Source organism: Anabrus simplex, chromosome 6, assembly GCF_040414725.1.
Source record: "Anabrus simplex isolate iqAnaSimp1 chromosome 6, ASM4041472v1, whole genome shotgun sequence".
NCBI classification, from domain to species: Eukaryota; Metazoa; Arthropoda; class Insecta; order Orthoptera; family Tettigoniidae; genus Anabrus; species Anabrus simplex.
In genome coordinates, this window is record NC_090270.1 from 215,397,079 (window position 1) to 215,410,251 (window position 13,173).

A 13,173-nucleotide genomic window follows, 5' to 3' on the forward strand; every position below is an offset into this window, starting at 1 on the left:
CAATCAATCACTATTTAAATGATAATCAGTGCTGTCTTATGTCAAAAGTCAGAATGATAATTATTATGGCATATTTGTCCCATGTATTTTAATATGTATAACATAGTTGACTAAGAGTTCTTAATTTTGTTTCATATCTTTGTCAACTGGGAAGTTTTATGGCTGATGATGGTTCAATGAACCAAGACATATACCACAATTATGTAAATTAATCTAAGAAATTGTTATATTTGTGTATTGAATAGGTGGACACTTCGATTCTTCTTCTTTTGATCTATATTGCCGTATTTACAGATATACAATATTTCTCGAGTACAGCAAATATTAAATATATTGTTTAACGAGTATCCATTGGAGGGCAAGTCTGGTGCCAGCTGCCACAGTAATTCCAGCTCCAATAGCGTATATTAAAGTTTTTATGGTTAAAAGGCTTGTAGTTGGATTTGTGTCCCACACTGTCGGTTCATTGCTCATTGGTGTCTAACTGGCATGGTTTGTGGGATGTCCTGCCAGTGGTGGCGAGCCGAAAGTGGGTGGCCGCCTTGGTTAGTCTGCATGCGGTTCCTGCGCGCTGTAGGTAGACCCCAATGAAATCCTACCACGGTGCTCTTCATCGAGTGTTGAGGTGGGCCGGCTGTTAACTATTGTTCTCTCCTAATTTTTTAAAACCTGCTTGACATGTTTCAACTATTTTCTACCTCTGAATACAGTTTTATTTTTAATTCATTACAATATTGTCACATGGCAGTTCAGTTTGAAACATGTATAAATTATATCTGTTAGATGAAATTTTCAAAAATGATAGGAGGTAATGTATAGAGTTTAATTATTACAGTAAAATCTTCCTTCATACAAAGCTGAATTCAAAATCTAAGTAACCAGTTTCATTGTAGACTGCTAAGCAGACATGGCACATTTTATACATTGGGAGAAGCAAATAATAATGCTTCAATATCAATCTTAAAATATAAACAGACATTTATTCACACCAAATTTCATAATCTATTAGATTTAAATATGCTTACTAGTGAAGACACCATAATTTCACAGGTTATCACACAGAATTCATGTGTTGTTATTGCCTGTTATGTAAATAACTCCTAACTCTTCAACCACACCTTACTATTCATTATACTATTTCCCTTCTTTTACATGTATTGCGCCTTGCACTCTATTGTATTATCGAACAACTCATCTCTATGTAGACATATGATGACTCTCGCTCCCAGATTCGTCATTCTTTATTTCTGCCTAGTCTTGTCCTTTTTATCTGCCCTCTTGTTTATTTTTGTTCAGTTTTGAAAAAGGAAATGGAGAGTGAGGTTTCTGACATGGCTTATCTATCCTATAAAAGATACCTTAACCATTTTAAATATGGTATTGTGAAACTCTTGGTTCTTTTGAGAGACTTCTTGTTCTTATTATCCATCAGGTAAATATTTTCCTTTAATTATTTTGCTATTTTTGGTCCTCCCAAGACTTGCCATGGTTACTTTTAAGTGTTTTCTGGGGTTACGTATTTGTTCTACTTTAATTTTATTGCAGACTTGTTTCTCATTGATCTTATATTCTCGTATGTCTGCCAGTTTTTATGTTCTGTTTGGAAACCAAGGGCAGTGAAGATCCCATTGTGTTTTCTCCTCAGTTTGATTGGTTCGTGTGTATGTATACATGTGTGGAGACCTATTTTGTGTACGCATGGGTATTCTATATTTTGCTCGATTCCGATACCCTTTGGTGTTTTCTTGCTCGTCCACTCTGTACTATTCATGTCCACTCTTGGTGTGTGGTATGGATGTGTACTGATAACGAGGGTTTTGACTGCATGATACATTGTTGCTGGTGTGGTGCACGTTTTCCCTATTGGCCTGGTTCTGTGTTTGTCTTACCAGACCAGATTCACAAGCAAATTGATTGTTTTTATCATACTTGTTGTGTACTATTAAGACATGCTTTACTGGCTTGTCCCTCTGCCCTACATTTCTGTGCTTAGTCTGTATGTTTGTTCGTATGAATGAGTTTGATATCTGGATGTACATTACATTTTAGGTGTCAAATTTCTAGTCTTTTGTTATTTCATTCTTGTTTCTGGCTTCCCCAGCCATTCTCTCATTTTATTTTTGGCTCTGCCATCTTTTAACTTCATTTGTGTATTTTGAAGGTAACCATGGAAATTTCGTATTTGTTGTTTTCTCCATGTATGTATTCATTGCATACTGGCTTGACTCACCCACCTAGCCTCATCTTACTTCTTATTTGATAATATGTTGTCTTTGTGCCTGAAGGATAATAGATATTCTCTTTGGAAATTGTTGCCACAAAAAAAAAAGGGTGGTAATGTGGTAAAAAGGAGGAAGACACTTCGATTTGAGGTCACTTCATTGACCCAAAATATACAAGGGGAATACTCTAATACCCTGTTGTAATAGCCTTTTTCTGCATGAGAGAGGCGACTTTCTAATTTGGTGGCATTCATATTTCATTGTGATAATATTGTAAAAAATAAAATTAAGAAAAGTGGGGAGAGAGAGAGAGCGATCCTAATGTGGCTCAACCATACATATTCTGATGTACATGTATGTTACACGTAAGTAACGTACCCCTTTGTATTCTTTTCTTCTCTGTTATGAGGGTAAGGCAATTTTTATTGTGTTTCCTTTTCATTTGAATAAACTCCCTCTTATTTAAGATTATCCCCATCTTAACATATGTGTATCGATTTTAGTGTTGCGTCCTGTACTTGGTCTATTGGTATCAGAAGCCTTGGTCTGTTGGTATCGGAAGCCAAGTTCAGCTACTGACTGTTTCATGTCAGTTTCGATCACGATCTACTTTTATCGTCTCTCTGCATCACTTTGCTACCTGTATTTATGTGAGAGGGATTGAGTTCACTCTATAACTTATATAGTTCAATCTTCTTTTATCCTCTCAGTGTCCTGGGCTCCTGCTTGTCTATTCTGGGCACGGCTGAATAAGTACCTTGCTCCTTTCCTGCAATGGTCTGCCTCAGGTGATTCTAGCACTCTCCAGTGGCAAGATGAAACATTATTGGCCGCCATCAAGCAACGATATCTGGGTACCCAGCAACAAAAACACTGGGCTAGTGAGACCTTAGTCAGTTATTTCCAGGTATGGTATTATGTTGTTCTCTTTATCTAATCTACGTTACCATTTACAAATTTCTGAAGGATTTCTATACTGTACCAGAAAATATAATTGTATAGTGGTTTGTTGCATTATTTATGAGAGATGTCCAGAATTTAAAAAAAAGATTATGCAAGATTAATATTATACAGTATTTAACTGTAAAATATATGCTGATAATGAGCATCTGATGCAAATCCAAATTTCTTCACATGGTCACTATTAGTCAACATCCTTATCCCTGAATTTTAGTGCTCTCATTACCTCTTTTCTTAGTTCTTCATCATTATCATCACCACTAAAGCCTTTTCCCATCAAATATTTCTTTAGCTATTAAAAATGTATATCAAAATTACACACCAATTATCCAAGCTAATGGTGGGGGACCAAGATATTCCACTAGGAAATTTCCAGGAGAGCAGTAGTGAAATGTATTATACCAGGTGTATGCATAACTTTTTGCCAGTTTTTGTGGTAAAGAAAACATGTAATTTTCAAGGGAAATCTATTTTTTGTTCATTCAAAAGTATTGGCCATTGGCTTCAACACACTTCGCTTATCTCACTGGTAAGTTATGAATACCATGCCAGAAAAATTTCTTCTCTTTTGCGGCAAACCATTCGTCGAGCCATTTTCCAACTTCCTCGAAATTGCTGGAGTGCTGTTCTGCGAGCGCGTGCTTCATTGATGCGAAGAGGTGATAGTCGGATAGCGCCAGGTTGGGGTAGTACAGCGGGTGCGGAAGGATGTCCCATCCAAACGATTTCAAGGTGTCTTTCACTGTTTTGCTGTGTGAGACGACACATTGTCATGTAACAATATCACTTTGCCATGTCTTCTGGCCCATTCCAGTCATCTTTCGATCAATACATGATTTAAATTAATCATTTGTTGGTGGTAGCATTGAGTTTGAGTTGGGTCAGCATCTAGTAACGCCTGCAATTGTTCATCTTTGCACATTCATGGTCTACGAGAGTACACTGTCTTTCACATTAAAATCGCCACGTTTAAATTGTCAAAACCTTGTCTCAGATGTTCTAATCGATGGAGCGTGTTCACCATATGTTTCTGCCAGCAAACGATGACTTTCCACAATCTTTTTCTTTTGATGAAATAAGAAAAATAATGCATGCCGCAAATGTTCTTTTTCAGGCACAAATGTCAACATGATCACTGAAAGATATAACATACTGTAGACGGTAGTGTTTGGCGGACTCAGCTTGTGTGTGTTGGTAGGTTAATGTCAGACAAACAAACTGACGTATGTGTCAAATTCATACACTGAGTACTCATCCCTGGCGCCATATCTTAGCGAATCCAGAAAAGACTTGTGTATACACCTGGTATATGTGATTGTGCATTATTATGGAGAAGAAAACTGGCTGTTATCAACATTCCTCTCCTCTTGTTTTGAATTGTTCACTGAAGTCATCTCCAGGTTCTACAAAATATTTCTGTATTAGTTGTGATGGTATGAAGTGAACCATAAAAATGCCTCTTCTGCCCCTAAAATCAGAAGTCATTCAATTTCTATATGGTAGGTAAATGTAATCATGCCTCTGGGAGTTGTAACCCCTCCATAATAATAGCCTAAATATGAATATGATACTTCTACACTTCCCTTGGTAAAGGTTAGGGCATGCCCTGAGGGGTGCACATTTCCTTGGGTTCTGGGGGAACTGTAAAAATTGGGCGACCAGTAGCCAACATCATGAAGGTGGGTATAATCAACCTTATGACCCTGACAGGAAAGGCGGAAGAAGTGGTGGATTTTATGAAGGAAGAGGGTATATAAATGATGAGATTGAGCAAAGTTAAATGGAAGGGGAAAGGAAAGAAAATGAGAAAAGGATATACACTACACTAGAGTGGTAGTCGAGAGGCAAAAAATGGAATGAGCCTCATAATTTCAAAACAGCTGGAGGAGTGTGTGGATATGGTAGAGTACATCAGTGACAGGATAATGAAAATTAGAATGAGAATGAAGTGAAGGACTTCATCCAAGTGTATGCACCTTAGGCAGGGAACAAAGAGGAGGATCTCGAGGAATTCCTGAAGAAAAGAAGATAACTGATGTGGAAGGGATTATAATGGCCGACTTAAATGCACAGGTGGGGGAAAAAATTCAAGGAAAGGAAGAATTTAGACAATATGGATATGGGAAAAGGAGTGAAGAAGGAGAGAAACTAGTTGAGTTTTGTGAGAGGAATGGAATGATTGTGGGCAACGCATGGTTTCAGAAGAAAAACAGCATAAAAATTACAAGATATGGCTAGGGTGACAGGAGAATAAAATCAGTAATTGATTACTTTTTGGTGGAAGGGACAAATTGCGGACAGTTGATGGATGTAACAGATTTACCAGGAGAAGCATTCGATGAAGATCATAGAGTTGTAATAGCAGAAATGAGAGTGGGAAAAATAGAAAAATTAAAGGAGATAAGAGATAGTAAAATGCAAGTGCAGAAATTTAAAAAAATCAGAATGTACAGGAAGAATTTCAGGAGAGAGTGAAACAACAAATTCCAATTACTAGAGTAGGAAGTGGGAAAGATGAATGGTCCAACTTCAAAAGGGCATTTGTAAGTGGGGCAGGGAGTGCCTGTGGTAGAACATGAAATGAGAGTAAAAGAAAAGGAGACACCATGGTGGAATGAGAAGGTGAGAGAAGTAGTAAAAGAAAAGAAGAAAGCATGGTAAGAATGGAATAGGGATAAAAAAAGAAAGCAAAAGAATCTTGATAATAAAAGGAAATACAAGAAACTGAGAAATTGGGAAGTGTGAGTTTCACAAATATGAAAAGTCCTCTTAGTTTTAATTACTGCATTGATGGGGTGAAAGTTTCTTATGAGAATCGTAAGTATGTAGGTGTTAATATAAGGAAAGATCTTCATTGGGGTAATCACATAAATAAGATTGTAAATAAAGGGTACAATCTCTGCACATGGTTATGAGGGTGTTTAGGAGTTGTAGTAAGGATGTAAAGGAGAGGACATGTAAGTTTGGTAAGACCCCAGCTGCAGTATGGTTCCAGTGTATGGGACCCTCACCAGGATTACCGTACTTGATTCAAGAACTGGAAACAATCCAAAGAAAAGCAGCTCAATTTGTTAGGGTGATTTCCGACAAGAGAATAGCATTACGAAAATGTTGCAAAGTTAAGACTGGGAAGACTTGAGAGAAAGGAGACGAGCTGCTTAACTAAGTGGTATGTTCTGAGCTGTCAGTGAAGATATGGCATGGAATGACCTTAATAGACGAATAAGTTTGAGTGGTATCTGTAAAAGTAGGAAAGTTCACAGTATGAAGATAAAGTTGGAATTCAAGAGGACAAATTGGAGCAAATATTTGTTTATCAGAAGGGGGGGGGGGGGGGGGTTAGAGAGTGGAATAGCTTACCAAGGGAGATGTTCAATAAATTTCCAATTTCTTTGAACTCATTTAAGAAATGCAGATCAGTAGTGATTGATTGAAACTAAAGATGGAACTGGCAGTAAAAGAATGTTGTATGAAATTATACGAAATAATAGGAAAGAAAGAGTTTATACAAAGCTGGAAAGAGGAAGGTGGAGAGTTGATAACACATCCAGATGAAATAAAGAGGAGATGGAAGGAGTATTTTGATAAACTGCTGAATGTGAGAAATTGTGCTGTGTAGACGGTAGTAATACGGTGTGATGGCTCAACAGTAGAAGATGATATAACAGTATTAGAGGTGGAATTAACAGTCTGTAAAATGAAAATGGGGAAGGCACCAGAGTTGGATGAAATTAGTGTAGAAACGATAAAGGCTGCTAGACCAGTTGGACTACAATGGGTGTACAGATTGTTGAAGTGCATACGAAGACAGAAACATTTGCCAGTAGGCTGAGGAAAGAAAATAATACCAGTCTTTAAGAAGGGGGACAAAAAAGTTTGTGATAACTATAGAGGAATCACACTCTTATCAAAAGTGATAAATATACTGGAAAGGATATTAGCGAAGAGAATGAGAAGAAAGGTAGGAGGAGAGTTGCAAGATGAAGATATGGCTTTAGAAGTGGAAGATCTATTGTGGACCCAATCTTCAGCATGAGGCATTTAATGGAAAAGAATTGGGAATATGGAAAGGACCTGGTCATGCCATTCATAGATCTATCAAAGGCATACAATAATGTTCACAGGATAAGGTTTGGGAAACCATGGTCAAAAAGAGACTGGGTACACAAACTGCAGAAATGGTTCAAGTAATGTAGCTACAACAAACTGTGTCAGCAGCGTACAGACTCTGTTTGGAAATAAGGAATGGTTTAGAAATGAAACTAGAGGAAGACATGGGTGTGTGCTATCACCTCTTTTATTTCTAATACACAGTTCAAAAAAAAAATTAGGCAAACATGTTTTGTAACGTCTGGTATATGAACGTTAATTTGGCAGATGGGGTTCCAATGGTTGTACAGCGTACCCTGAGACCTTAGCTACTCAGGGTATATCAATTCGAAGTTATACTCCATCTGTAGGCATAGCCATGCATTAAAATGTCAGGTGACCCCTCAAAGCAATGTGAATAGCGGTGCGTCCGTGTGTTGTTGTGAGGTGTACAGACTACTGCGGTCATTTGAGCATGTTGTACGTAAATCAGCACATCCCATGAGACATCTTAATGAGGTTCTAGTCACAAGGGCCGTCACTTTGATCAAGGTAGGATGGTAATTTCGTCGTGTTGCTGTGGATCTCAATGTCTCTCCATCAGTTATTCAATGCTTGTGGAATCACTACAGTGATACAGGCCTGTGCACAAGGAGGGTTGGATAAGGTCGTGGATGCATGACAACTCCACAGGATAACAGATATCTGACCATCTGTGTGTTGCGGCGTCATTCAGCAACTGCCAGAGAACTGTAACAAGACCTCAGGAGGGTCGTCACTGGAGTCACGGCGTCTGACCAGACAGTACGGAACAAGTTAAGAGAAGTGTCCTTACGACCCAGATGTCCTGTTTGAGTGCTCTGTTTAACGCAGCAACACCGCGCAGCTTGCCTTCTGTTTGCCCGTATCTATGTCAACTGGCAACTTCGCCAATGGAGACCTGTGTTGTTCACAGACGAGTCCAGATTTCCCCTGACACAGCATGATGGACGTCAACGTGTATGGAGATGCCGTGGTGAGCAGTACATGCTAAATGTTGTCCAGGAAGGCGACCGAATCAGACAAGGTTCTGTGATGGTGTGGGTTGGCATCAGTATTGATGGCCATACGGATCTCATGGTTGTCCGTGGTAATCTTACTGCTGCGGGGTACATCGAACACATACTGCTACAGCATGTGTTGGTTGCTGCATACGGTGTTGGCCCTGAATTTTTACTCGTGCACGATAATGCCAGGGCTCATGTAGCGCTCATCTCCAGAGCTGTCTTGCGAGAACCGGACATTCAAGAGATGGAATGGCCAGCAGTGAGTCCCGACCTTAATCCTATCGAGCATGTGTAAGATAGGCTTGACAGAAGTGTTTGTGGGCATCCTGTTCCATCACAGACTCAAAGACCTCGAACAGGCTCTCATTGAAGAATGGGACCTGTTACCGCAACATGACCTCCGTCGACTTATACGGTGCATGCCATGTAGGTGCCAAGCTGTGATAAATGCTCGTGGAGGACATACACCAGAATACTGTGTCCATCAATGTTTTTTTATATACTTCAACAGTAAAGAATAAAGGTTTAGTTGGTAATATACCTGGGTGTGAGGTATTGTTTTGTGGAGCATGGGATATGTTCAAAAACATGTTCCCCTAATTTCTTTGAACTGTGTAGTTATGGACAAAATTGTGAAGGAGACAAAGGAAGCATATAGGAATAGGGAGCTGCATTTATTACTATTTGCAGACGATAATACAAAATGTATTATGCACGCATATTGACTTGCGCAGCTGAGACCTGGACAGTGACAAGTAGGGAGGAGAGTAGAATTCAAGCCAGCAAAATGAAATACCTAAGAAATATGATAGAAAAGACAAGGAAAAACAGATTGAGAAGTGATGTAAGAAAGGAAGTCAGAATGGAAAACCTAAATGAGAGAATTGATGGGAGTAAATTAAGATGGATTGGCCATGTAAAGAGGATGGAGAAGAAAAGAATACCAAAGCAGATGATGAAGATGAAGTTAGAGGGAAAGAGAGTGCGAGGGAGACCTAGAACAAGGTGGATCAATTCAACAAAGAGTAGTGCAAGAACAAGAAACCTGGACTAGAACAAAATGATGGAAGAGGAATGGTGGGAGGAGAGAGGAAGGTGGAGAAGTGCCGTGAATGCCCTGACCTGTCAGGAGCTGGATACGGAGAAAGGATGATGATGAGGGAAATGTAATCTTATCACTGCTGTTTTGAATCACAAATGTGTGAAGAAAATCAGGTTGGTAATATAGACAGGCACTCACATTCTCTAATCAAGATTGTGAAACAGAATATTGATGCAGTCAGCTGGCATTTAAGATCACATTAATTTTGGAGAACGTTGTCAGTGAATTACTAGCACATTAAATAGACCTTTCATGACAAAATTCTAGCACCCTGGCATCTCTTAAAATCTATAACAAGTGTAGGGGCATTTAAAGCATACTATTATTCTGGTAAAAAAAAAAAAATACTGTGTAACCTTGATTCTCCATTTTTGGAGGGGCCATGAAAATAAAACGTACAACATGCAAAAACAGAAATCTGAGAATGAATAAAAACCATCAATAATTTGGCTAAACATAAGAAAAATGAAATATGTATACCAGTAATTATAATCTTACAAAAACTCCTAAACCAAACCAAACTACAGCCCCAATGGGCCTTTGCCTGCCAAGCGACGGCTGTTCAGCCCGAAGGCCTGCAGATTGAGGTGACGCATGGTCAGCGTAATGAGTCCTCTCGGCCGATATTCCTGGCTCTGTAGACCAGGGTTGCCATCTCACTAGTAGATAGCTCCTCAATTAAAGGTAATCACATAGGCTGAGTGGATCTGGAACCAGCCCTTATATCCAGATAAAATTGCCTGACCTGGATGGGAATCAAACCCGGGCCCTCCAGATGAGAGATAGGCAAGTTAGACCGCGAAACCACATTAATTACCGGTACGCAAGTTCAAAATCTCTATACTTTATATTCAGTTTAACAGAGGAATCTTCGTCATTTTCCCGTGAAAACTTCTTTCAGTTCAGCAACTTTGGTTGGCCAAACTCTTTGAAAATCTAATAATGCCAAGCCAAACAACAATCGACCATAAGTAATTTGTAATTCTCTCATCTAATAAAATAAAGCACATTAGATACAAAAGTACCCAACATGTTGGTGAAATCACTTCTTTTCTTAATCTTCCGTTATAAAGAACTCGAGAACATGGTTTCGAATGTAAGTATCGATTCTCAAAAGTTCTCGAATGCGTTATATTCAATTCTGCATGTCACTAATCCAATCAAATTGGAAAGAGTAAAAAAATATCATCAAAACTTCAGGAATTACGGTTATTCGTGACCTTGAGCTCATCTGGAAAGTGCACTCGCTGCACATGTCAGTACGAGTTGGAAATGACACAAACCATTTAAATGTAATGTGCGCAAATAAAACGACTGCGGTTAATGTAAAATTTCCAGTCTTACACTAGGACTAAAACAGTAATAGGCAATCCCAAGAACTCCCATGGCTTTATTTTTTATGTAAGGTGCAACATCTGTTCTGGTCTCGAAAACATAATCGTGTACGATAACCTTAAAATACTACATTTGTGTTAAGAAGGAGCAGTTTAGATTCCTGCCTGAAAACCAAGTTACTAGTGCCCTGAGGAAAGTGCCGGAAACCTGTTTGGCAATACAATCGAAAAAAGTAAAAATATAAACATCTAACCCTGGACATAATATGTACGTTTTATAAGCGTGAACATTTAACAAAAGGGCTATGTCTCCTTACGATTGTTGTGGCCAGTCTCTACTTTATGATTTCTGAGATTCTCTAAACAATACTACCCGAATGCGATGCTAAGATGGTCCCTTATGCAAGTTCACCGCTGATCGCTTTTTCAGTACAATACTTGCTCTAATTATCGCAATGACGGGGCATTAAAGCCAAGATCCATAAGTATGACATAGCCGTCCTCTCGTGAAATGCAGTTTATTGAAAAACGCTTGATCGAGGATTTAGCGTTAGACGCTTGATCCGGGAAATCGTTTCTTCAAGAAACGGATAATGCAGGATTTTTACAAAGTGATTTAATTGCGATGCTCGTGGAACCACGTAATTTGAACGCATAATCCGGGAAAATGTAGTTCCCGGGAATGGATAATCAAGGCTCCACTGTACAGGTTTCATCATCAGTCTGATGGAATCCAGAAATATACTTTATTTCCTAGAGCAGGTGTTTGATAAAAATGAGTACCCAAATAATCCAGTGTTTTGATCTTCTTCCAGGGTAGTAGACCCTGTTGGCAAGATGAAATGACTTGGGCTGGATGGACACCCATACTTTTACAGCAGCAAAAACGCTAGGCAGTGGTGCCAGTATCAGCTTGCCTCTCTCTTAAATTGATGGTTATCAAATCTTGCACAAGTTGATGCAATACGGCCATTTTTCTGTCATTTTGTGATGAATACTGGCTACCAAACTCTGCTAATTTGTATTCACTCTTTCTTGTTGAAACAGTTGTCACGTTCCATTATTTTAATACTGGTAGATTCTTGGTAGGGATGCACATGATACGAATACCACCCTGTAGCTATCTCACTGCTACAAATTTATAGGAGCTCACCCAGCCCATGTAATTTCATTCTGACAGTGGCTTCTGCACAATAGTCAACATGGTTAATACCCCAGAAGAAACTCAAAGCTTGGCAGTTGACATCGGCTGTGAGCCCACACCAGTGTACTGTATAATCCAGTATTTCTTGATCTTGTCTGCTAACAGTTTATGTATCAAGCATGCGCACTGTTCTCTTACCTTTATCATAGCAAATGGAAGAGAAAGTGTGAGCTCTTAAGATGTTCACTATTGGCTAGTATAGGGGCTGTGATAAATCATCCGCTAGGGGTAGCACCATTACTATGTGAGGGTTGGTATATGTAGTTATAATGTTTATGTTCAGCAGTGTTATTCTGGAAAGCAAGAACTTAAAGGCCGTGGATTATTGTAAAGTGAAAGTGAAGAGCATGTGATTTGGTGATGGTATTCATTTAGTTACTGTAAACATAGTGCTGAGCTTATAAAACTCTCAAACATACCGAGGAGGAAAAATGCTTACTTGTTTCATTCCAGACTGTAAGTCTGGCTACAAAACTTTGAAAGATAAGCACTTCTTCAAATCACCTAAAGATGAAGTCAAAGTTTTCAAAATGGGAAAAGGCGATTCCCAGAAAAGTCAAAAATCTTTCTGATAAGTGTTATGTGTGCAATTTATGTTTTTCTAAAGAATTTATAGTTAAATCAGACTTGTTTGTAATACAAGGCAAACCGGTAGGAATCCATAGAGATAGATGGAAACTAAAAACTGGTGTTGTCCCCCATATATTCCCCAATTTTCCACATTATCTCATGAAACAAAGAAACAAAAATCACCCCATAAACAGCCTCTGAAGATGGAAGAAAGTTCAAGAAACAAATTGCACAGGCCTCACCATGGATTACATTCTGATGCTTGTTCTGAGATTGCTAAAAGAAATGAAGTAGGTTCAGAGACAGTTAAAATGACAACAAGGTCACTTACAAAAAGACAGGAACATAATGTAATGACTATCTGTAATGAACTGGAAATAGGTAATGCTAAGATTTTGTTGCTAGAAAAACAATTAAGAGATTACACATTAGTCAAATTATGTAAGTGAGCCAACATTGAGCAGAATCCAAAAGATGATTATTGACACCATGCTCAAAAAATGTTAGCTAAGGAATAAGAAAGGGATGAGATATGACAATGAATTCCTTTTAGATAGTCTCTTATTTAAAATTAAATCACCTAAGGCCTATGCACTGTTTAAGGCATGACATGCTTCCCCTTCCTTTGGAGGCTCATCTGTGAAAA

The 13,173-nt window shown here is 38.7% G+C and overlaps 1 protein-coding gene across 1 annotated transcript in view; it reads left to right on the forward strand.

The window, feature by feature from the left end:
• The window catches only part of LOC136876338 (NACHT and WD repeat domain-containing protein 2), a 355,527-nt gene that overhangs the window by 284,483 nt on the left and 57,871 nt on the right, over positions 1-13,173 (forward strand). The window contains exon 18 of the mRNA XM_068228264.1: positions 2,933-3,129. Within this exon, the coding sequence (XP_068084365.1) occupies positions 2,933-3,129 (197 nt within the window). The remainder of the gene's footprint in view (positions 1-2,932; positions 3,130-13,173) is intronic.